A 23,515-nucleotide genomic window follows, 5' to 3' on the forward strand; every position below is an offset into this window, starting at 1 on the left:
ATTGGTCTTTAATGAGTAGCTGATCTCAGAGAGTTGCTCACCACCACAGTGACTCCCTGCGACAGCACATCACATGTCACAACATCTATGTAAGTGCAAAAATAGCCCGACCTTGGAGAAGCATGTGCACATTGTCGATGTCCAGTGGAATCCCTCCATCGCCTTCTTCTGCTTCACCTGAAGCCATGAAGTCTCCACAGTAGAGCCCAGAATTGACTTCAGGAAAGTCTAGGAGAAAAATATTAGTAAATCATCTGCTCGGGGGGAAAAGGCAACACTGAGATTTTTCTTCTAAAACATTTTTCTACTCACTGGTTAGTCATGTTAGGAACACACCTATCCACACCCTTGCTTTTCTGCAGGCAGACAGGCTCAGGCACAACCTCTCTGAGCTGAAAAAAGTAAAAGCTTTGGTGTCCATAATGAGCTACCAACACACTGCCATAGTGTGGACATACAAAAATAGATGACCTGGTCACAAATCTTGAACATACCTGTAAGCAGGGCTGTAGTCACTACAGACAGCTACTGCAGGGCATGGCAGCGAAGAACCCAGATGAGAGTTAAGAGTGTACAATTAATCTCCTCAGCTGTGTCCTTTGAATATGGCAAAACAGTGTTGAGTGTCTTCAAATAGGATATGGCCTTTAGTGCTCATAAATGAAACAAGGTGCTTTGCTTGTTGGTGGGAGAGAACAGCAAAGAGTGGAAAGTCCCGCCCTGTCCGGCTGTATAGGCAAATCATTTACGCAGACTCTCAGACAAACCCAGCAGCCTTTGGCTACAAAACAATCAAACACTGTAAAACCGTAAGGTGAGCTTCTTTAGTGTCCAGCTCTATTTATTAAAGCAAATAATTGTATTTCAGGAATCAAAAGTGCTTCTACTTAAATATTTTTTTATAGGACAGCTGGGAATCACTAGGAAAGTAGTGTCATTCCAACAGTGAGCAGTGAATAATCTTTCTCATCAGGTTTCCTATTGAGTGTAAAACACATGGATGACAGGGAGGAGCACAGTTACAAAATTTCTGACCTGAAAAGAATAATCACCATATTGTGAGCTAAAATGTCTCATTGCTTGTTATTTAATTGTCTCACCTAAAGAGAAGGTAGGAGCTTTGAACAGGAGAACTTGATACACAATGCCATTTTTACCCTTGAGAGAGGTGCCAGTGTTTTATTTGTTATTTCACTATGGTGAGCAGTGGAAAGTCTTTGTGCCCCGGCAGCTGCACCCGTACCTCAAATTCCCACCTGTTATGGCTGTAGCAGAAAAAGGTAATGTTTGAAAGCGGAGCAGGCTTTAAGGTTTATCTGCTATTCTTTAGCTAAACGCAGACAAGGTACACTTTGAGAGTTAAAATTTAAAGTTAGGAAGTTAGTCTTCCAGCTCAGTACGCTGACTTTTAACACTTATAAGTTGCTGTCTACTTAAACGCATGGGTTGTCAAGAACTCAAACGCAAAGAAACTGGGCCAACTGTTAGAATTTGATCTTATCTTAAAACATACTTCTGGCTTAACAAGCAATAATCAACTGATTATGAATATTCAATTCAGTTCAATTCCATTCTGTTTTATTTAGACAGCACCAAATCACAATAATAGTCGCCTCAAGGCACTTTATATTGTAAGGTAGACCCTACAATAATACATACAGAGAAAAACCCAACAATCATATGATCCCCTATGAGCAAGTACTTTGGCGACAGTGGGAAGGAAAAACTCCCTTTTAACAGGAAGAAACCTGCGGCAGAACCAGGCTCGGGGAGGGGCGGCCATCTGCTGCGACCAGTTGGGCTGAGAGAAGGAAGACGGGATAAAAGGCATGCTGTGGAAGAAAGCTAGAGATTAATAACAAGTATGATTCAGTGCAGAGAGGTCTAATTACACATAGTGAGTGAGAAAGGTGACTGAAGAGGAAATAGTGAATGCAAGAAATAGTCAATATGAGGCTAGGCTTGCAATTGCAATGCAAAAAGTACACTTTGCAGTTTATACCACTTATTTTAAATATTTAGTTACACATTACTGCAGACCTTAAAAAGATCAATCTACTAGAAAAAATATACAATAACATATAGATAAAGTATTACTATAGATACTGTATAACTAGATACATATACATGACATTACACGTCACAGTCTACCTGAGTATCAATGCTGACCATGTCCACCCCTTTATGATCACAGTGTACCCATGGCTGCTTTCAGCAGGAAAATGCACCGTGTCACAAAGCTTAGTTCGGCTCAAACTGGTCCCTCCATTCGGTGGCACTACTGAGCAAAAACGTACCGGAAGTACTACGCTGTTGAAAGTAGAAGAAGCTTTCCCCCACGACTTTGACGTTTAGCAGCATCGCTGTCTTGACCTTCCTTCTGCAGTGTGACAAACTAAAACGTAAGGGTGGATTTCATTTTTATTTAGCAAGGTTACTTTAACGATAACATAACAACACTCAGTGCATCACGATAGGTATTTAAAATAAAGCTGGATGACTAACTGTGGACATATACGCTGCCTTTCCAGGGGTTTCTTGCTAGCTAGCGTCTTGCTAAGGCTAGTTGGCGTTCTTTGTAGTTCTACAGAAAAGATGCTAATCTGTCCATCACGGGCCGTTTTATTGAATGAAATAGTTAGCTTCTCGCGCTAAGCTGTTATTTATTTACGTGTAAACTTTCTCTTTTTTCTCGTATTAGCGACATGTATGTATTTATTATTACATGTAACGGGTAACTAAAAGCTTGCTAGCAGGCAGGTCGGTATCAGCAGGGACATTAACCTTAGCTAAGCGTCATTAATAACGAGTGTCAACCCAACAAGTCAGTTATTCGGTAGTATTATAAAGTTTAGAAAAATGTGTCTTTAACGCATCTTTTCATTATTGTGTCTTTGGTGGCCATAGTCATCAGATAGACCTCCGTGTTGAGGGTCAAGGTGTCACTCTGTGTGAATGAATTTCTGATTAACTGGCTTCTAAGAGTTAGCTATAGTCGAAATTGGTGCTGACTGAATGTTAGTTTAGTGTTCATGCAGCTTCGGGTTAGATATTCAGATTATGCAGGGTGGGTTTTTTTTGTTTGTTTGTTTTGTTTTTTTTTGAGGATTTTAACAGAGGAGATTACCTGTAATTTCATACTTTGCTGCTGCTTCCTCCTTCAGATGGCTGGACGTGCGTTTGCAAGCTGGTGGTCCCTGATGAGCCCTTACTACACTAAGGCATACCAAGAGATGTGGGCCGGTGTTGGCATCATGACATACCTGTACTACAAAGTTTCCTATGGGGGTGAGTTCAAAACTTCATTATTATTATTTATAACATTATATTAGATGTCATCTGCTAGAAGTGCAGATAAAATATGACATGCAAATTTAAAATGACCCTTTGAACCTGTATTGTAACTGCTTTTTTTTTTTTAGTAAACAGACTGATTGAAACAACCTGTTAGGCATCAGTCTGCAGTTTCTATGCCAAAATCTTCAAATTAATATTTGCTTTTGTGGGATTTGTGAGGTGCTTTCATACAGTCTCTTAATTGCAATTTGTATTTTACTGCTATGTGAATGCTTTGGTCCTTTATTGAAAAGCTGTTAGTAAAAAATCATTAAAGTATTACTGACAATCTAGATGGGTTGTTTCATTGTACTTGTTAAACAAATCTTTTTTGTTTTCTGTCATCTCAGGCAAGAAGAAGGCTGTGAAGGACAGTAAGTACTAACTTATTTTACCAATACTATAATTCAAGTTCAAGAAATGTGACTTTAAGTGTGGTGACATAAGTTTGTCTGCAGTGCTGGGAGCTATACCAAATGGCCACTGAGCTTTGTAAGCACTATGTGGCATTTATTTTTATTCAGTAATGCTTAACAAGAATATTAAATGTATTGGCGATTTTAATTGCCAGATTATCTTGATATTTCCATCTTAAGACACATAATACAACATAAAATATACCATGACAGTCACTAAAAATCTTTGTGACAAAGATGAGTTATTAAAATGAATATTCCCATTTTCCCAAAAACGCAGATTCAGACTTACTCAGAATGAGCTGTATATAAGAAAATGGCTTAAAGTTGCTGTTGGTGACCACTGTCATATTTAGAATAGAGGAAATATTTGTGAATGTGTAAATGTAATGAAAAATCTGATTTAGACTTGATCTGAGATTGAGTGGTAGAGCAATGAACATGATCTGTACCACTCTGGAAAAAGTCAAGTTAGTCTGTTAGATGGTGTGCTGTTGCATGTGTTTACCTCCAGATGTCACTAGCGGGTTACTTGGACAATCTTGTTATTTCTTGGTGATATTTGTTGCTGCAATATATTGACTGTAATCTCATCTTGCATGGTTGGACAGGACTTACTGACTTTTACTGATTAAACATTTTCCTCTCTTTATTTTTTTTTCCCAGAGCCCCACCATTGAGCTTTCCACCATGCAGACCAACCCTCCACCTGTTGTGAAATAATACCCCCCAATCCAGAGGCTCAGCTTCATATTAGAATTTTTGTTAATATGGAACAAATAAAGTTGTTTTCCTCAACTTTGGTTAATTTGTTGGCTTTCTCTCTCTTTTCATAAAGCATCATAAAGCAACACCACTAGATTTTCTTTTTCCTGTGGTGACTGTAGACACACAAAGACTAACCAAAATAAGATCGCAATCAAGAGAAGGGTATATAAATGATCCTTAAGCTCTTCTCTGAACAAAACCATGAGAAGACTTAAGTGTCTGCACTGTTTTTAAATAAAAAGGTCTCTTGATGATTACATTGAGGTCAATACATTCTTAAAAGTATACAAGTGGGACTAGTTTATTCACATTGTTGTTGATGCTTTGTAATACAAATATTGCAAGTCCACCAACTATATTGAGCTTGCATTGCTTTATGGTTAGACTCTAAATTCAAAATGAACTACTATGAACTGTCACATCCCAATTCAGGTTTTCATTATTTAGTCAGGCCTGTACTGCCTGGACAGTTGTATCCTTCTGCACTTTAGTGTTTCCTTTTGGAAGGAGGAGGGGAAAAGCTGGGAATAAGTGAGCTATTTATAGCCAGTGAATCGCAGTTTGGGTTTGCATTTTAACTAACTGAATTGGGAATAAGTTGCAGTGCTACCATATTTGGCAATGAGTGGGTGTTAAGAGTGGTCAGTCATTCTTGGAAACCAGGAATCTCGGTTTTTGATGTGCTGAGGTCACTTGATAAAGCTAATAACTACAATTGTATATCCAGCATTGGTTACATAATTCTTGTGAAGTCCACACTCATCTGTTCAGCTGCACAGTGGATTGTAGCATCATGACTGATGTGTTGACAAAAAATCAATAGGAAATAAATAGGTTTGTGTGTACAGTTATGTTCAGTGAACTGAATGAGTTGACTGGAGTCCTGCCTCGGGCCACAAATTAAGTGCTGTGTGAGGAAGTGTGGCGTCTTTTTGGCTGGTGATGAAATTAATACATACAGGTGTTTTTTTTAAAAAAAAAAAAGTTATGAACGTTATGATCATTTTGGAGGTTTGTGCTGCAGTTAACATACAAGCAAACTCTAGGAGACTATTACAGCAATACTGAACCCCACAGCCTTGATGATGGCAGTACTTACTGCAGTGCTGCTGAATTAGACTATATTATTTTAAGACAGATGTGCCCAACGAGATGCCAAGGGAGTGTATATCATTACAGTAAATGACAGGCTGTGGATGAGGTCTATCTGTGGCCAAAGGCTTTTGGGTATTGAAAATGAATCTGCAGCTGACAAAAACCAGACCTAATGCTTGCCAAAGGTCCCTGCTTCTAACATCATGTACCACCTACACAGTTTAACATCAGCGGACAAAGTGATGTAATAAATAAAGTGGAAAAACACGAGCAAGTTACAAACCAGGACAGTCAGAGTGGACATCGGCGCATCATTTCACGTCCTTTCTGATCATTTTGAGTCCTACTACTAGTTTGACTGGGTTTCGGATTCACTTGTATATGTCTGAGGGTGGTGGTGGACAAACAGTGGCTGATAGAGGGGGAGAGTGAACGGGCTCGTGCTCCCTCCCTCCCCCTCTCTCTTCTCGAGCGCACCGACTGTGACTCCGCTCCCTCTCTCCTACATTCAAACATGGCGAAACTCTTTGCCATTATACCACCACCGTCACCCTCACCTTTCTCCAGTCCATCGCTGTCATCACCACCAACGCCATCACCATCTTCGCCGCCATCATCACCGTTATCTCCGGTAGCGTGATGACCCGCGAGGATGGAGAAGTTGTCGGCGAGCCTGTCGGAGATCACTTGGAGCCCGTTGGCGCTGCCGCTGGACGCGGTGGTCAGCAAGTTCCGTCTGCCCACTCTGGTCCGCCTGGCCCACGGTAAGAGACAGAAACATGCTTCACTAGGTGATTTTACCTCCGACACGACCATAAGAAACCTTTTACTTTTGCTTTTTACACTTTTTTTTGTTGTTGAATTCTTTTGCCAACTGTTGTTAGTTAAGGCTGAGGCTCCTTATCACTACAATTATCGTAACCGTGACACTAGTGAAGAAAAATGATGATGAGTAATGAAGAAAAGGGTGAAAATATAAATAAAGTGTGTTTGTGGGAAGCTTTAGAGTATAACGTTCGGTGGGGTTTAAAACAAGTGTCCAAATTTAATGGAGAACGTGTGAAGTGCTTTAACGGCATCAAGGTCGGCAGAAAAATACCTTTTCCGGTTTTAACTTTCAAAATAAATGTTCACATTCGTCAGCGCGTTTAGTAAGAGGGAAAACTTGAAATGCAAAAAACTGTAAGCAGCTAACTTGAGCAAAACCAACAAATCTATGAGCAGAACGAATTGAATTACTCTTTAATTTAGGCAGATGTTTTGTATAGATGAGTGCAATAGAGCAGATTAAAATAAATGAATTTAAAAGAAAAACATTGGCTTTTAAATAAAAACAGGATAAATAAAAAATGCGTTTTACTGGTCTGATAAAATTAAAATGTGATTACAGTAAACTTCTCTAAACTTAAGGCACTACAAATTACAGGATATATTACATGCTCAACATACGCTTTCATTTACATGTCCAGTATATTATATCTTTGTTACGTAGTTCATGTCCCTGTCACAAAAATAAATAAATAAGTACATACATCAATGGTAATACGGGATTAAGAGTTAATAGGTTTTTATCGTTGACCCCAGTCGCCAGTGCCAGGTTCTTGCTCTTACTTTGAAAGCAATCTGATGGTATTTCCGTTAATATTTTAGTTCAGATACACCACCTTGATACACCCGCTGCACCCGTGCCGCACCAGTTCACTGACACGAGCAAGACGCGTTCTAACGTTAGTGTCAAGTTTTCTATTAATTTCTCACGTTTTTCGCTGCCAGCGTGATCCTTCACGTACACCTTCACCAGATTCGGTGTCTTTAATTTGGAAACGGGCGACGGGTGTCGTGGCCAAAGTTGTTCCAGTCTCAGCGAGGCCCGGAAAGCAACAAAGTATCTGTTGTGCTGTTGAAGTGCTGCTCAATTCTATTCATATGCAAATGCTGTAATCTGTCGGCGAATGTAGTGAATACTAACGAGAAGCAACTCTGGAGAAGAAAAAAACCCTCCAAGTTTCCCTGCTGCACAAAAGCGCGCACCCGAAGCCGTGTCACAGTCCCGGAAAAATTACGCACCTTACTCCCGGCAGCGCGCCTGAACATCGCATAGAGAGACCTCCCGTAGGTGTTTATTAAGTGCACTGTAGTTACCCCACTCGCGATGCCTCCTTTTTTGTATATCCAGCCAGCCCAGATGGTAGTTAGTTATTTACAGCAGGGCATGATGACAGCTCCTTTTCAGGGCAGCGTCAACAAACAACTACAGTGTTTATCCATATGGTGTGTATATGTGTGTGTGTGTGTTCTCCGGCAAGAGTGGGTAAAGATGTAATTGAGTGTGATGGGCTGCAATATGAACGCTGCAGACTGCAAATTAAATAGCCGCCCAACTGACTACATTGAGGCTACACAAGGAAAATTTTCAACCTGTCTGACCCCCTTAGAATATATCAGAGTGGTTAGTAGTGGAAGTGTTTGTGGGGTTTGTCTCAGAACCTAGAAAAAAATAAATGGGTATAACACTTCTCCTAAATTGAAAGGATGTGAATCTTTGTTTAAAAAAATCTTTCCAGAAAACTTCAAAAAGGCATTTATCACAGACCATTTCAAAGCTCCCTCCCAACTAAAGAAATACTTAGGTGCAAAAACCAAAGTTTAAAACAAAACAGTGGCCCAAACATTGAGGTTTTGAACAGGGAGAAATGTTAAGATCACAGAGAATTACTACATCCTCAGGCAAGAGCGATATAAGACATACTAACACCACAGTTTAGTACGAAGCATTGCATTGGAATGAGCAAAACTTCCTGAAGAAAGCTAACATTGTTTCAGTAGATAATGTGCTTTATTTCTTCCAAGTATCCTTTTCTGTGTTTATAGTCAGCCATCTATCAACATGATTGTTTGACTCAAAGGCTTGGGAGTAACATTGTGTTGCGTGATTGAATTGTACTGCTGTGCTATCAGCAGAAATCAATGCCACTGTGCTACACAGCTCTTGTGAAAGCCGGATTGCCCTGTTTGTGTGTTTGTGTGTATGTGTATGGGGGCTGTGTAATTGTAGGTTGCCAGTTGCATAGCAGAGTCCTGATGAGTAGGTTAGCGGGGGGTGATCCATCACTGATTGTGGTAATTATGTGTGCTTTTTACGAGGGTGTTTTAATGTTTTCCACTGCTGAGTTGCTAAGTGTGACCTTAGAATTGAGAAACCTGAGACTTGCACACTATTTGCCTATTCCTTTCTGAGTGTGTGTTTGTTTGCTGCAGGTGAATGTGTGGAGGGTCTGTCAGAGGACGATGTGGTGCTCTTACACTCCTGCCGTCAGTGGACCACAGTGACGGCCCACAGCTTAGAGGAGGGTCACTATGTAATTGGTCCCAAAATTGACATCCCTCTGCAGTATCAGGGTGAGCATGCATCTGCACATACACTTTGCTTTTATACATCAGCGGGGAGAAAACCTTTGTCCTAAATATATAGATTTTCCCTAAAATGTTCATTTGCTGCAGGAGTAAAAAACAGGTCAAGAATTTCTACAGAAGGATTCTTTTTCTCTGAAAGCATCTGCAAACAAAATAGCTGTGGATCAATAAGCTGAAAGTTCAATGTGTTATTTTATTTGTGTTGTTCCTTCAAATCTTATAATACCATTTAATTAAAGTGTTAAGATTTAATTAAGTTTAATATACAGCACTGTATATTAAGCTGTTCAATATACAGTACTGTGCAAAAGTCTTGAGTCTCGAGTCCTATTTTATCTTTCTTCTCATCTTTTAAAGTTGTCTTGAGCAGTAGTTCTTCAGGCTGTTTGAAGATTTTTCAAAGCTTTTCTTTGGAAATTGGCTGTTTTTCACTCATTGTCAGTCTCTTCCTTGTAGCTGGCTATTTCCTGAGAATTCTTATGTTTGTTAAGCCACTTAACACTGACCTATGAATCATTCAAACATCAAAAGGCACCTCAACTCCACGTGTTGTCTACACATAACAGACAACTTAGCAAAGAACCAAAGCAGCCTGTCACCAAAATGCATTATTTGTTACAGTTTCTTCAGTTATATCTATGCAAAATTCTACAGATAACACATTTTGAGAGATATAAAATAGCAATTTTGCACTAACAAGGTTATTATCAAAGTACTGCTAACTGAAAATTTGGCATATCATATCATGGTGTGTACAGGCAAGAAAAATTATAGCAGATGAACCACACCTGAAAGTCATGTCCATGAGAAACAGGAAAAATTCTAGCAAACACCTGACTTGGGACCTGAGATGTGCATCTGGACAGTCTACTGTTTGCTGAGGCCTCATCAGAAATGGTCTCGGTGGAAGGGTGGCAGTCAAGAAGCCATTCTTAGAAGGGAAACAGGGAAAAAACAGTTAAGAAAAGAACTGGACTAAAAATCAGTGGCAACAGATCTTATGGAGTGATGAATCCAAACTTGTGGAGAGTGGAGGAGGTCAGGAGCAAGCAACAAAGATTGTCTAGAACCATCTGTAAAACATGATGTCTCTGTCCTGGTTTTGGGCTGCATTTCAGTCAGTGTTGTTCAGCATCTTGTCAAAATTGACGGAATTATGAATGCAGAAAAGCACAATCAGATTTTGAGCCACCATGCAATACCATCTGCAAAGCATCCGATTGGAAACAGCTTCATTTTTGAGCATGATAGTAATTACAAACACATTATTGCCAATCAAGTAAAAACATACCTGTATTTTTTTTTAAAAAGACCGGTGTCTCAAGACTTTTGCACAATACTCACTATGACTGCATCCTGTGTTTGACACAACACAGTTTGTCAGCATGCCCTCGGGATAAATTGTGCAGCTGTATTTCTACTTAAGAACAGCTTCAAGCACAGTGCTCAGTAGTTTTTTTCCTACATCTATCAAGAAATAAAAAAGTTTCACATAATTGTCATAAACGAACTGAATTTATATTAATAACGACCCTCCCCAACTCCTCCCTCCAGGGTTGATTGGAAACTTCCCTTCTTTGTGTGTTATGTCAGTAAAAACCACTCCTTATGAATGTGAGATAATTCATAATTAATAATAGAATTGCTGATGCTCCAGTTCATTCAGGACAGTTCACACTCTTGTTCAAGAAAATGAAAACACCTTGAAACACACAAACCTTCCCCTGACCCTGTTAGTACCAGTAGAAATGTTAGCGGACATCCTACACTTTCCAATCTATTCCAGTAATTCTGTCAGTTTTCTGCTAAGTAACAAAAAAAATAACACAATAATCTGGAGCCATTAATTTAACTTTTATTCTTCAATTCTATCAGAGTACCTCTAAACGAATTACAAACCAAAATAATCAGTTATTTAATTTATACTGGGTCTTGGTGTAGTCAAGCTATTCTTAGCTCCTCCCCATTTCAAAACAACTTTTATCTGATTGGTTGTCCCTCACAAACAGAATGTTTAACAGAGAGATGTGCGGGGGTCATCTTTTGACATTCAGAGCCTTGTTCCTGAGGTGGCCATATTATGGACATCCACGCACTCTGATATTATACACATCCAAAAGTTGAAAAACTCTAAACAAGTTTACTTAAACCTGAGCTTTTGTCCCTAATTCTACAGTATAAAACTTTTCCTATCCTTAATATGATCATCTGCCCTTGTAACAGACAGGAAATGAATAAAAGCATAATAGAATCCCTTTACGGAGGAGGTGCGTACTTTAAACTCTTAATGTACAGATGAGCACATCTTCTACTACCACCTTCATTCACACATTCACTCGTGTACCATGTGACCTTGTCTGACTCCAGTTGTCCATTGACTCGCGTCTTCCTGCTGAATGAGTCTAGCCGGCATGACCTCACCGGAGCTCATCCCCACCATCCCATTGTTCCGACTCTCAACCCAGTCACATTATTCTCAGTGTAACTGGATCTTAATGCCTTCTCTCCATTGCTTCCTTCACTGATGGAGTGCTGATGTCACCTCACGCTACCACCACTTCTCAGGCTCCTTTTCGGAAGAGAGAGAGAACATTTGGCTGGGAGGGGGGAGTATGTTGAGATCATTCAGCATTTCATATCTGAAACACGTGACAGCTAGTATTTCCCGGAGATTAGAAACACAGAAAGTAATAACATAGCAAATATATACACTACCAAGTAGAATAGTAAATAAAGAATGCCCAATAAAGGTAACAACGATTCACTAGTTTGTTCAGTTTCTTTTTTTTTTAAACTTATTTTATTGGTTTAGTGTTGAGATTGGATTGAAAGCTATAAATTATAATAAGCACAATAAAGGCAAGCTTTTGTTTTATTCTTATATTCATGAATGCTTATTAAAGATGGTGAAATATTTAATTAATAAGGTCAGCTTATGTACAAGTCCTGTGAGCCAAAGAGCTCCGGCTTCAGACTCAGCTCAGGCTTTTTCTTTTCATTCTTGGCTCTGCATGATGTCACGGAGAGGGGATACCCTTCCTATAGTCATAACTAAGGAGGTGCAAGGCTCATTAAAGGATAAATGGGAATTACTTTGGACTGACTGTTTAAAGTTGCTCTAGTAAACTCCTAGATGTATAAATAAATAAATCTATGCAGAGTCAGAGTCGGAGATATGCAGATTTTTTTCAACTTAATGCCATTGTTCATTAGCATTGGTTATTTTTTCCAACGTTTCTGTTTATATCTGTTTTCATGTAGAACTTTTGGGGTGTTATCAGTATAAACAGGAAAGATCTGTATAGCCTCTTGTAAGCTCAAAAAGTGGTTAATATTAATGCCTAATTTCAGGATCTGGGAAAGTGAGTTGTTCTTTTATGTTCTCACTCCCAGCGGGTAACGGCCCTCAATTAATTGCTTGAATAATCAGCAGACGGTCTTTTATATGACTTGACTTTTACACTGTAGTCTTAGGCAGAGCTCTGACAAAAATCAACACACAACAAACAGACTGTATTGTCTGCTTCTCCCAGCCAGCTGTGACCCCCTATTTTTCTCTTTTCCTCTTGCAAGAATTGCGCAAAGTAATGTTGCCCCTCTCTCTTCTTCACTACACTAAACACAGCAACAATGGACAAACTCAACCAAAGGTCCCATGCTTACATTCAGTGGGTTTAGAGCCCTTGTTGTGGCCAGTTAGCTCATCCGTGCAGTGCGAACATAAAAGTTCTGGCCACAGAGAAAAGCTGATTAAAACATGCTGTGTGCTTCCAAGATTTAATTAAAAAGGAGTATCTGTCCAGCTTTAAAGATAGAAGGCTGCAGCTCCATAATTCTTTTAGTGACCTTTTCTGGCTCTAATCCTTGACTTTACTTGTTTTGTTTGTTTGTTTGTTTGTTTGTTTGCAATAAATATAGTTGTTTCTTATTTGTGTCTAATCAGTTTGCAATCGTGAAAAAGTGTATTCGTAATCAAAGAGGTTTTTTTTTAAGTGATGAAATCAAATAGGAGACCCTGAAGCAAATCATCAGCCTGACATCCTCTTTACTTAATGATGCATTCCAACACATCCGAAAAAGACACATTTACATGAATGCATCCTTTTAGCACTACTTTTGTGTCCCTTTAAATATGTTAGATGAGTTGCTTTGGAATCACAGGCCGTCGTCTGTGATGAGCTAATGTCTGTGTGATGACTTCATACAGGAAGTCTAAATAAGCGTAGGATGAGTGCAATATAGGTTTCCCCGTGGGGATGGACAACAGGATGCCTCCCTCCTTCTTCTCCTCCCTGCCTGTCTGCATCCTCGTCTACCCATCACTGAGAGGCTGGGATGACAGAGGACAGAAAAGCTGAATGATCACTTATCATGAATGGGATTAAGGGAAGCAACTGGGGCTGCAACCACCCTTGTAAGGTGGACCCAGTGGCCAAAAGCCTTATGTGGAAGCCTTTACAAGTATCAGCCTGCTTTATCATATAGCAAGAGCAGCTTTTTAATATGACGTCACATCTGTGTTCTGTTGCCTATCAGCGACATTTGGAATCTCACTTTTGACTAAATATACATTTCCAGAATTGAGCAGGGCTTTGTTTAGGTTGGTGGTAAACCTTGTTTCATTTCCAACTCCTACTCTTTGAGGGGGTGGTGGGTTGTGTTGAAAAGTGGGATTTTGCTGGTATTGTTAGGTGGGTGGAAGCTCCTTATCCTAGGGGCTCATTTTGAATTGGAAAGTGGGGGGTGGAAGAAAAAGAGAATGAGAGAGCTTCTGGCGTAGATGATGGTGGAGTTTGGTATTCTACTCTGTCTACCAGACAAAAAAAAAAAAAAAACCAAAGCAAAAAAACTTCTCTTGTTCATTCAAACTCTGACTCTGTGAAAAGAAGGAGGATCCTCGAAAGGATGTAGTCGTTCAATTGCAGTCTGATAAACTGGCCAACAGGAGCAAAGCATTTAAAATGTCCTTTGAACAATGTTGGTTTGGTTTGTGGGCTGTTAAATGACTCTTTTCAATGTTGAAAAGAGGCAAAAAGGCAACAAAAAAAATATTTACAGCTTCAACAGCACAAAACTTAAGTTCAGGAGGGTGAAAGATTTACAGACGAGGGGATGAGCAAGGGACAGAAAGAGTCAAAGAGAGAGAGGGATGAGTTTGTGTGTGTGCGTGACAGTGTATGTGTAAGTGTCTCCATGGTGATGTGTCTCTGCTCTGCGTGAGAATGGGGGTCCTTTATTCGTTACCATGGCAGCCCAGTCGGCTGTCGATTGGGAAAGAGCTGGTGCCAGGTCATAGGTCACCGAGGTGTCTTTATATTCCTCTGCTGCAGATGTATGTGTGCTTTTATAGTGAAACTATAGGCAGCCGAAAAGGAACTTTTCACCCGCTCTTTTCCCCCGCCTCTGGCTTTTTCCTAACTCGCTCTCCCCTTCCACTCTTCTCTTCCTACCTCTTTTCACTGTTTCTCTTCTCCCATCTCTCAACATAATCTTCTTCTGTCCTCTCTCTCACTTCCTTTGCCACTCTTCACCCCTTTCTTTCCTCCTGTATCACACCGATCTTCTCTATAGGCAAATTCAAGTTGCTGGATGAAGACCGGGACGTCAGGGATCCAGTCCAGTATTTCTCTAGTGTGGAGGAGGTTGCTGGTGCCTTTCCAGACCGAGTTTTTGTCATGGAGACGATCACTTTCAGTGTCAAAGTAAGGCACGCCTATAATGAATTTCCACTTCAGCTTTGCCCTATTTACCACCACAGCAAAAACCTGTTTGAAAGAAAGCGAACAGACACTGAATAGACAATAAAGACAGCTTTAATGAAATCTAAACAGCATTAAGATTTGATCAAAAGTGAAAGGTGAAAAGCCTTCTTCTAAGGTGTTTGAAAAGTGAAGGGACACTCTTCCTTCTCAACATTTCTGCAACCTCCTCAGACTCTGTGCACTCGAAGTGGATGCTTGAAGTGTGGCTGTCTGATCACAGTCATTTCATATCCAAATATGTTATAACAAATGAAAAAACAAAGGCAAGGATGTTTGTATTACTGAAACAAAAACTAGGTGTAAAACATGAAATGGTGGGTGAAATCTAGTTGCATTGAAGTTTTCCGTAATAGCCTCAAAAGAGGACTTTTCACTTTTGTTTAACCAAATTTAGATATAGACTTCTTTTCTCGAGGCCATGATTGGCTGATGAGAATTTGGTCCAAAAAAAAAAGGTCCAGTGGCTTTTAACTACAGGTAGTTAACTAACCACAACAGTACTTTTATAGAAATTAATCCCTGAGTCATGCAATATCTTATACACATATACATCCATGTCTGTGTTGCAGGTTGTTTCAGGGGAATTTAGTGAAGACAGTGAGCCCTACAGTTTCACTCTGCAGGCTGGAGATGAGCTGTCGCTCATGGGGAAAGCAGAGCTTCTCTGTGCCACTCCCTCAAAGGAAAAGACGGGACTGAGCGCGCTCCTTAGACGACTAGGAAAGACTCCCAGAAGTAAGTCAGGCTGAACTATTGAGCTGTAAAGTTATGAAGTCCTGTTTCAGTTGTAGCACATGCACACGAGAACGAGGAAAACAAAAGCACTGGCAGAACTGAAGGTTGCTGAAGTTCATTCCTTTCTTTTTTTTGGAAGAATACCAGTCAGCCGCAACATTTAAGTCTCCTGCCTAATATTGTTTAGGTGTCCTTCATGCCGCAAAAGACAGCTTTGACCTGTCGCAGCATGGACACAGGTTCCCTGGGGCTGTTCGTTGGCAGAAGATCTTATGGGTCCTGTGGATTGCAGGGTAGGGCCTCGATGAGTCCTGCAGATTGGGAGTCCAGACCCGGCAGCGAACACATTAGACTCTTTGTGTGGTCCTAGAGCCATTCTCGAGCATTTTTTACAGCGTGGCTGGGCACATTGTCCTGCTAGTGGAGGTCACTTGTGTTGAAGATATCCTGTTTCTATTGGTGGGTGGGAGGGGGTGGTATTTGGCGCATGTGAAAATAACTTTCAGAACCCAAAGTTTCCCAGCAGAACATTGTGCTGTAACAAGAAGATCAACGGTATTCACTTAACATTGAAATCTGTGGATTTGTGGTGAACATAGAAATGTTTGAAAAAGTTAAAATTGTATTATTGTTCTGTTAGGACTGATCCACCCGTGAACTCCTAAATATCTTCTTTGTCTCTTCAGGTAAAACGCCCTGCCTGGTCTGCATGAACCATCGCACCAATCAAAGTGTCAGTTTGCCCTTTGGCTGCCGTGGACGCTTCTGCACACGCTCTCCACTGGAGCAAGGCATGCTGGGTGGGGAGCACACGGTGCGCAGCATCATCGAGAGAGTCCGCCTCCCCGTCAACGTGTCTGTGCCGTCGAGGCCGCCACGAAACCCCTACGACCGTCACGCAGTACGAGAGGGCCACCGCTACAAGCTGCTCAACATAGTCAGCAAGACGGTGGTGCTCTGCATGGTTCTCCGCCATCAGGAAGTCTCCCCCTCCCACTTTTTGTTGCTGCGTTGCATGCCCCGGTTTAATGTGGCCGAGGCCTCCGTGCACAAAACAGCACTGGAGAGCCTTCTTCTGCGACATGCGTTTGACCCAGATGCCTACTCTCGTGCTGTTAGAGAAACTCGGCCAGAATTGGAGTGTATGACTGAGGAGTGTGTGAGCCCACGGCGCTCTCGCGTGTGTGTGTCGAGCCAGGACTCATTGGCACCGGCACTGCAGCGTCTCTCAATGTGCGGGTATGTTGGTGGAGTCTCAGACAGCGTGTCTCAGCGCTGCAGGGACTCCCTTGGAGAGCGGCTAGGGGAGGGGCCAGGTGAGGAGAGGGAGTATGTGACTCCTGAGTGGACTGAGGGTGAAATGAGGACCGCTGAGGAAATCCCTTATGAGGAACTCTGGACCAATCAAAATGCAGAGGGCTTAGGAAAGGAGCCAAACCTCATATCCTTCCATTCATCTTCCTCACTGGATGGTTCTCTTGGTACCGTGGTGACAAGAGTGTCTACCCCGCCACCCGTACCTCCAAAATCTGATGCTGTGAGTTGCAGTCCTCGCCTCCCATCCATCCTCTCGTTCTTCAGTCTGTCATCCTTCTTATCTGTCCACAGTAGCATCCGGCTGTTAAAAGTCAGGATGGCTGCCTTGAATTATTCATACACAACAGCTTTTAAACCCCACTGATACACTCAACGCAAATACAAGCACACACTGACTGTAATGCACACTGACTGGAAATGCTGCAATACACCACCCTTACTCTTATAGCACATACAGATATACATAGATAGATAGAGATACATAAGCGGGTCAGCCTCAACATAAAAACCACGTACACAGTGTTGTGTAAGCCTATTTATGCTGCCAAAATGGCTCTAACCTGTTTCTCCATAGACATGGGATCCCTTAAGGTGTCCGAGAACAAAGGTAGTGGATCCTCTGGGAATGTTCTAGCACATTCCACAGCTCAGATTGGGATCTGTCATGTCTGGATAACCAGTCAGTGTCTTTGTATTTTTTCCATGTTCTCGAGGAGTTTTTGCAGTGTTTCGGGGAGGAGTGTTCTTTTAGGAGAAACCACTATCATCAGTTCCACATTGCCATGGGAGCTGTTATTGACCTGGGTTGGTCGTACGTGTCTACTTATCTCCATCAATGTAAGGACCCAGGATTTCCAAGCAGAACTAGAGAGAATCAGTGCTGTCATTCACCTCACTCATTAGTGGTTTTTAGGTTGTGGCTGATTATTTCTAATGAATTGAACCGAAAGCTAAAGCTATTAAGACTGCTGAAGCTTTTTAATGTGATTGCTATAAATCAGCACTACACCTCCTAGGAGAAATTTCTTAAACATATAGAGCATTTCAGTTTTTTAATATTATAAGGATTACTTGGATTATGGATTATTGTGTGAATTAACTTGCCGAGACCAGAAGAAAAGAAAATGGGAAAAAGTCATAAGTCTGAAAATAACCAAAGCAAATTCATTTCCACAGACTTGATTGGCATGGTAGTTTTAGTTTGCTCTTTTTAATATCATATGGAGCAAGGTCCTAACTTCAATACCAGAGTGGTTATTCAGCAGCCAAGCCCTACTCTTTCCTAAGCTAGCGTGTGTCATTGATTTTCTGTCTTTAAATAACATAGAAATTCAAAGATGTGTGACTAACACAAGTAAGACAGATTATTACCTTTACTGTAAATGGACTGATCATGCTTCCATGCATAGTCACCCCTTCAAGTTCCCATTTGGAGCCAGGAAATCTCCCATTAAAGTCTCATTGTCTGGCTCCGTCAGAGTTCCCAGGGTTTAGCTTGACATTGAGTTACAGAAAAGTCTGAGAAGGTCATACCTAGGAAGATGTTTTTTTCAGAAAATAAGCATTGCAGGTGATATATTGTTAGCTTTCTTTGTACGTTTTTGTGAATTTGTGGTATATTTTACTTTTGCTTTTGCTGAGACCAAATAACTGTTGGAATTAATTAATCACCTCCACTGTTTTCCCCTAAATGCTGCTGTACAGCAAAAATGCAGACTTTCCTTAAAATATTCCTTCTGTAGTGCATAATGAAATGTATAACGTGCATTACATGATGTATAATGAAATTTACAAGATTAATTTTAACACTCAAACTGGTGCAAGTCAGGCTTTATGTAGACTATAAAGGTTCTTTTTTAATATCGTAATGTATTTTCTGTACAGCTCTAGTGTTGACCTTAAAGCTGGGGGTCGACCAGCACTTCCATGAATTAAAACATCTTTTTTCTTGTCTTTTTAAAGAGGAAATGGTGTCATATTGAAAACGATGTTGTTTTACCTACTGAGCTGTTTCACATTTCTAAGAGTCTTCCCAGGCAATGGTGTCCATGTGTAACTGTGTATGTTGTTTGCAAAGCGCACATTTTCATGCTTTTGTTTTGTTTAATTAACTTTTTTTTCCTTTTAAAGTGAGGCCAGCGGAACAGAAAGGTTTGTGTGGGTGTTGACGTCTCCTCTGCAACTGGATTATACCCTGTCACACATAGCGTTCTCCTGATATTTAGCCTGCCAAGACACTGTGTGTCTGTGTGTGTGTGTCTAGATGCTGCTACTGTGTGTAAGGAGTTTGTTTGAGTTGTAAAGGTCACAAAGTTTGACATTTACTCTGTGTTGCACACACACACACGCTCGCACACACTTGCACAAAGCCTCCAGAGAAGTCTATTTTTAAGATTAACCTTTTTTTATTTGGCTTTTGTGTGTGTTATTGTTATGCTTATGTTTCTGTGTGTGTGGTTTGTGCTTGCAGGTGAGAGAGGAGTGTCGCTATTTGATCGCCCCTCCAGTTCCCCCTCGTTGCTCCAAAGGAGGCTCCATCTCCAGTCCAGCTCCCAGCCCTCCTGTTCCACCTCGCTTCCCCAAAACGTCCACCTCCCCGAGACCAAACATCTCCTTTTACTCCTCTGGACTACAGGACAGGTACAGTATAAAACACGTAATGCGTAAATCCTTATTTTGACATACTGGTATCATTTTTGAGAGGATTGAAAGCCTTTTCTGGTCTCACTGCTTGACATGATTGATTACACGAAAAGGGAGAGAATGAAGTTCCTCCAGCTCCAAACTACTACAAGAGTCCAAATACTGTAGCTTCAAACAGAGCTGCTGCAGTGGCTGTTTCCAAATAAATTGCAATGAAAAATGCCCATAAGATATGGATGTAGACACCCATTAGTTTGTGGACTTCTATTTTCAAGTCTCAAGTTTAGATTGTTTTCTCCTTAGTGCAACCAACCTGACAGCAATAATATTTGTCTGATAAGTCTTTTTTTTTGGCTGCATTTTTCAGCTCTGAAAGGTTACTGCTTACAGATTTCCCGTTCTTGCCCTTTAAAGAAGATTATAAGGTATATGGAAAGAAAGTATGGGAAGGTTATCTAATCTGAACTGACAGAAGCACAGAAAGCAATGCCATTTACAATATGAAGCTCCATATTGATTGTTTGCTTGTTCTATAAATAGACGATATAAGGAATGATACATTTTTTATGAATTGACAGCAAACTAAGGAGACTTTTTCAGCATGTAGCTGCTGGAACTTGAAATATGGTCATTTAAATACTTTTGTAAATATGATATGTAGCTAATATTTTCAAAATCTTTTACATGACACATTTTCTCTGTCTTGTCCCAGTTGCTCCCCCTCTCCCGATGCCTCCCTCTACTGTTACCCGTGCTCTTGGGGTGACTGCTCTGCCCCTAATCCTACTAGTCCTGAGCCTGTCTCTGGCATCCCTACAGACAACACAGCCAATCCTCAGCCTGCACAAGCCACCTGGGCAGAGCCATGGGTGGATTCCTTCACTTCCTCTGGACTTCGACTCAGGCCGCCACCCCCACAGAGTCGATTCGCTCCTTTTGGGGCGTTGAACCCCTTCAACCGCCAGTCCCCTTGCCCCTCGCCTGAGCCTGCTCCCATTTCCACAACAGATTCTTCCAGAGGTGCAGAGGGTGGTGGGACATCAACAGGAGTCACTGAGGGGTTGTCCCCGCTCCCTGACCCTACCTGGCGACCTCCCGCTGACCTGTCTGCTCTGTCATTGGAGGAAGTCTCAGCTTGCCTGCGGTTTATTGGCCTATCAGAGGCAGCGGTGTCCGTGTTCCAAAGGGAGCGAATCGATGGCAGCCTGCTGGTGCAGCTGACTGAAGATATCTTGTCACATGACTTCCACCTGAGCCGACTCCATGTGACCAAGATCACACAATTCATACAGGGCTGGAGGCCCAAAATCTAATATACACACTGTCCTGAGAATGTGCCTGTTGGCTGCTGAGCCTCCCTGAATGTGCCTTCCACTGTGACCAACTGGCTGCTGAGCCCAATGAATGAAACTGAAGGAAACTACGCCACACTGTGGTCAAACTGTAGAATTGACACTTGACTGGCTCTAATGCTTAAAGTCAGACTGACATGTTTCCTGTCTGAATCACAGTCTGGCACTAGTTTACTAACAAATGGCTACAACAGAGAGCTCCAGGATAAAAGTGCCCTCTTTGGAACTTAAAGTCTGATTTAAACAATGTGTGGCGTTCACACCGTTCAACTTAGAATTTGATATGCAAGGGAAATTTCTATCATTTTATCTTAAATGAGATTTGATGAATGAACAGAATTTCAGCACTTTTTAGACACTTTATTTAGTCATCAATAGGTGTTAAATTAATTTCAAGACAAGGTAATTTAAGGAATTGTAACATTTTGACCCTATACAGGTCATTTAAACATCCTTCTTTATTCACTGAGTTTCAGTGGAATGTAATTGGCACAGATAAAGTGGGAGGTTGTTGTAAATTAAAACTACCTTCAAAATAAGATTGAGGAAAATATGAAAAATATCAGACCTCTGAGCAGTCGTTGACAAAATTACTGAGGTTTTGGTACTGATTTTTTTTGGTATAGGTCAGTCTATGCTTTGGGAGGGATGATATTTTTTATTAACAGTCCCTTTAAAGGTAACAATCGCTGTTATAGTAAAACTCAGAAATGGAGTTGTAAGTGTACCTCAGATTTCTCATCCACATAGATTGATCAAAGTCCTACAATATCAGGAATTGTCACCACTCAGTTTTCTTGAAAAGCTAATATTTCTGCCACTACCTTTGCTGCCTTTTTCACCCACTGTTTTAGATCCATCTGTGAGTGCTTTGTTTCTGTTATAATCTCTTGTAACATCTGCAGATAACCCCAAATAAAGACAGAAAAGCAACAGAGAGAGAGACAGGGGAGAATTCTTCATTGAACTTGCTCCACCTGGCCGAGCCTGAGGTTATCAGCACAAACCTCATCTTCAGATAGCAGACATTAGACACTGATAATGAATGTAGTCAAATTTTGTAATAAGTTAACACAGCTACTCTTTGCTTTTCTACATACCATAAAAAAGCCCAAGTTATTAAGTCTTGGACGGAACAGCTGTGAAGTTTGTTCAATGAATTAAAAAGAAACTCACATAAAAATGTATAATAAATAAACAAAAAAAAATTCTACCTAAAATCACTGAGTCAGAAAAATGAGAATAAGCACAACACTTCAGTTTCTCTTCTTAGAGCATTAAAAATGAGGAGATGTTTTTCTAAGAGGCTTAACGATGGTTGGCTTTCATATACTTGATGGCTGCTTCCTTAGTTACACCTTGGTATTCAGAAGTATTAATTCTTTGTAGCATAGATTCAACAAGGTGCTGGAAAATTGGGCTTACATTGACATGATTTGTTAACTACACATCTGTGATGTGAATCTCCTTTTTCACCACATGCCAAAAATGCCATCTGAGTACAGCAAACTCATTGGTGTGTTCAAAAACCACAGTTTGAAATTTTTTATCCTGTTGGAATTAGCCATCAGCTTAATACACTGTGCCCATAAAGGCATAGACATGGTCAGCAATGTTGATATTAAGGTTATCCCCTACACCATTACACCACCAGCAGGAGCCTGAGAAGTTGTTATGAGCCAGGATAGATTCATGCTTTCATGTTTATGCAAATTCTGACCCTGCCATCTGAATGTCACAGCGGAAATTGAGATTCAGGCAGAGTTTTTTCAGTCTTTGGTTATCCAATTTTGGTGAGCCCATATGAACTGTAGCCTGAGTTTCATTTTAGCTGACACCTACTGCTGTAGCCCATCTGCTTAAATGTTCGACTTGTTGTGCGTTCAGGGGTTTTCTTCTGTGTACTTTGGTTGTAATGAGTTGTTACATGAGTTACTGTTGGTTTCCTGTCAGCTTGAAGCATTCTGGTTGTTCTCGGACCTCTGGCACCAAACAAGGCAACTGCTGCTTAGTAGATATGTTCCCTTTTTAAAAAAAATAAATAAATAAATACTACTCTGTAAATCCTAGAGATGGTTGTGTGGCAAAAATCCCAATAGATCAGCAGTTTCTGAAATACCCAAACCAGCCCATCTGGCACCAACAATCATGCCACATTTAGAGTCACTTTAATCACCTTCCTTCCATATTCTGATGCTCAATTTAAAGTTCATGAGGTCATCTTTGCCATGTTTACATGCATAAATACACTAAGTTGCTGTCATGTGGTTGATTAGATATTTGTGTTACTGAGCCGTTGAACAAATCTGCTAATATACAAACCTGCTGAGAGAGGGGCAGATGCCCCCCCGGCCCCAAACTAGATCTCTGCTCTTACCTGTGTGTTGTATTTGAGGGGTGTATCCTGATGACAGTATTGTAATATAACTGGCTACACTGAGGGCAATCACAAAGCAAGATCATCCAAATGATCCAAATGACTGACAATGCAATTTATGTTGTTGTGAATCACTACCTGTAATTTTTTTTTTACTATTATCCCCAGGTTTGATGGGTTTCAGCTAGGGCAAAAGCTGAAGTCAAGTTTCACTCGGATCTACTACACTCATGTAATACTGATCTACTCTGCAATCTTGTAACTACAAAGCCACTGAAGAAATAAAGGAGAGATCAAAAA

The 23,515-nt window shown here is 40.8% G+C and overlaps 2 protein-coding genes across 3 annotated transcripts; both read left to right on the top strand.

Moving 5' to 3' along the window:
* Positions 1 to 2,247: 2,247 nt before the first annotated feature.
* atp5mj (ATP synthase membrane subunit j) lies at positions 2,248 to 4,555 on the top strand. 2 transcript variants are annotated; one of them, XM_087852109.1, is made up of 4 exons: positions 2,248 to 2,402; positions 3,165 to 3,288; positions 3,687 to 3,710; positions 4,419 to 4,555. In XM_087852109.1, the coding sequence occupies exons 2-4, from the start codon at positions 3,165 to 3,167 to the stop codon at positions 4,430 to 4,432; spliced, it is 162 nt and encodes a 53-aa protein (XP_087708235.1). In that variant the 5' UTR covers positions 2,248 to 2,402; the 3' UTR covers positions 4,433 to 4,555. The 2 variants fall into 2 exon arrangements, with proteins under 2 accessions (XP_087708235.1, XP_087708236.1); XM_087852110.1 differs by having other exon boundaries at positions 2,288 to 2,408.
* Positions 4,556 to 6,072: 1,517 nt separating this feature from the next.
* On the top strand, positions 6,073 to 23,501 carry garem2 (GRB2 associated regulator of MAPK1 subtype 2). The gene is made up of 7 exons (XM_087852399.1): positions 6,073 to 6,379; positions 8,874 to 9,014; positions 14,601 to 14,731; positions 15,361 to 15,526; positions 16,213 to 17,063; positions 19,314 to 19,483; positions 20,199 to 23,501. Exons 1-7 carry the CDS (start codon positions 6,268 to 6,270, stop codon positions 20,797 to 20,799), a joined length of 2,172 nt encoding a protein of 723 aa, XP_087708525.1. The 5' UTR covers positions 6,073 to 6,267; the 3' UTR covers positions 20,800 to 23,501.
* The last annotated feature ends 14 nt before the right edge of the window (positions 23,502 to 23,515 follow it).

Source organism: Neolamprologus brichardi, chromosome 15 (assembly GCF_056152115.1).
Source record: "Neolamprologus brichardi isolate AB-2024 chromosome 15, ASM5615211v1, whole genome shotgun sequence".
NCBI classification, from domain to species: Eukaryota; Metazoa; Chordata; class Actinopteri; order Cichliformes; family Cichlidae; genus Neolamprologus; species Neolamprologus brichardi.

What these genes read in the sequence shown, in the direction of transcription:
- atp5mj (XM_087852109.1), top strand. Translation starts at nt 3,165, where the DNA reads ATGGCTGGACGTGCGTTTGCAAGCTGGTGGTCCCTGATGAGCCCTTAC. An exon ending in CTACAAAGTTTCCTATGGGG is followed by an intron (nt 3,289 to 3,686) that starts GTGAGTTCAAAA and finishes CTGTCATCTCAG; the next exon opens with GCAAGAAGAAGGCTGTGAAG.
- garem2 (XM_087852399.1), top strand. Translation starts at nt 6,268, where the DNA reads ATGGAGAAGTTGTCGGCGAGCCTGTCGGAGATCACTTGGAGCCCGTTG. An exon ending in ACTAGGAAAGACTCCCAGAA is followed by an intron (nt 15,527 to 16,212) that starts GTAAGTCAGGCT and finishes TTGTCTCTTCAG; the next exon opens with GTAAAACGCCCTGCCTGGTC. An exon ending in TACCTCCAAAATCTGATGCT is followed by an intron (nt 17,064 to 19,313) that starts GTGAGTTGCAGT and finishes TTGTGCTTGCAG; the next exon opens with GTGAGAGAGGAGTGTCGCTA.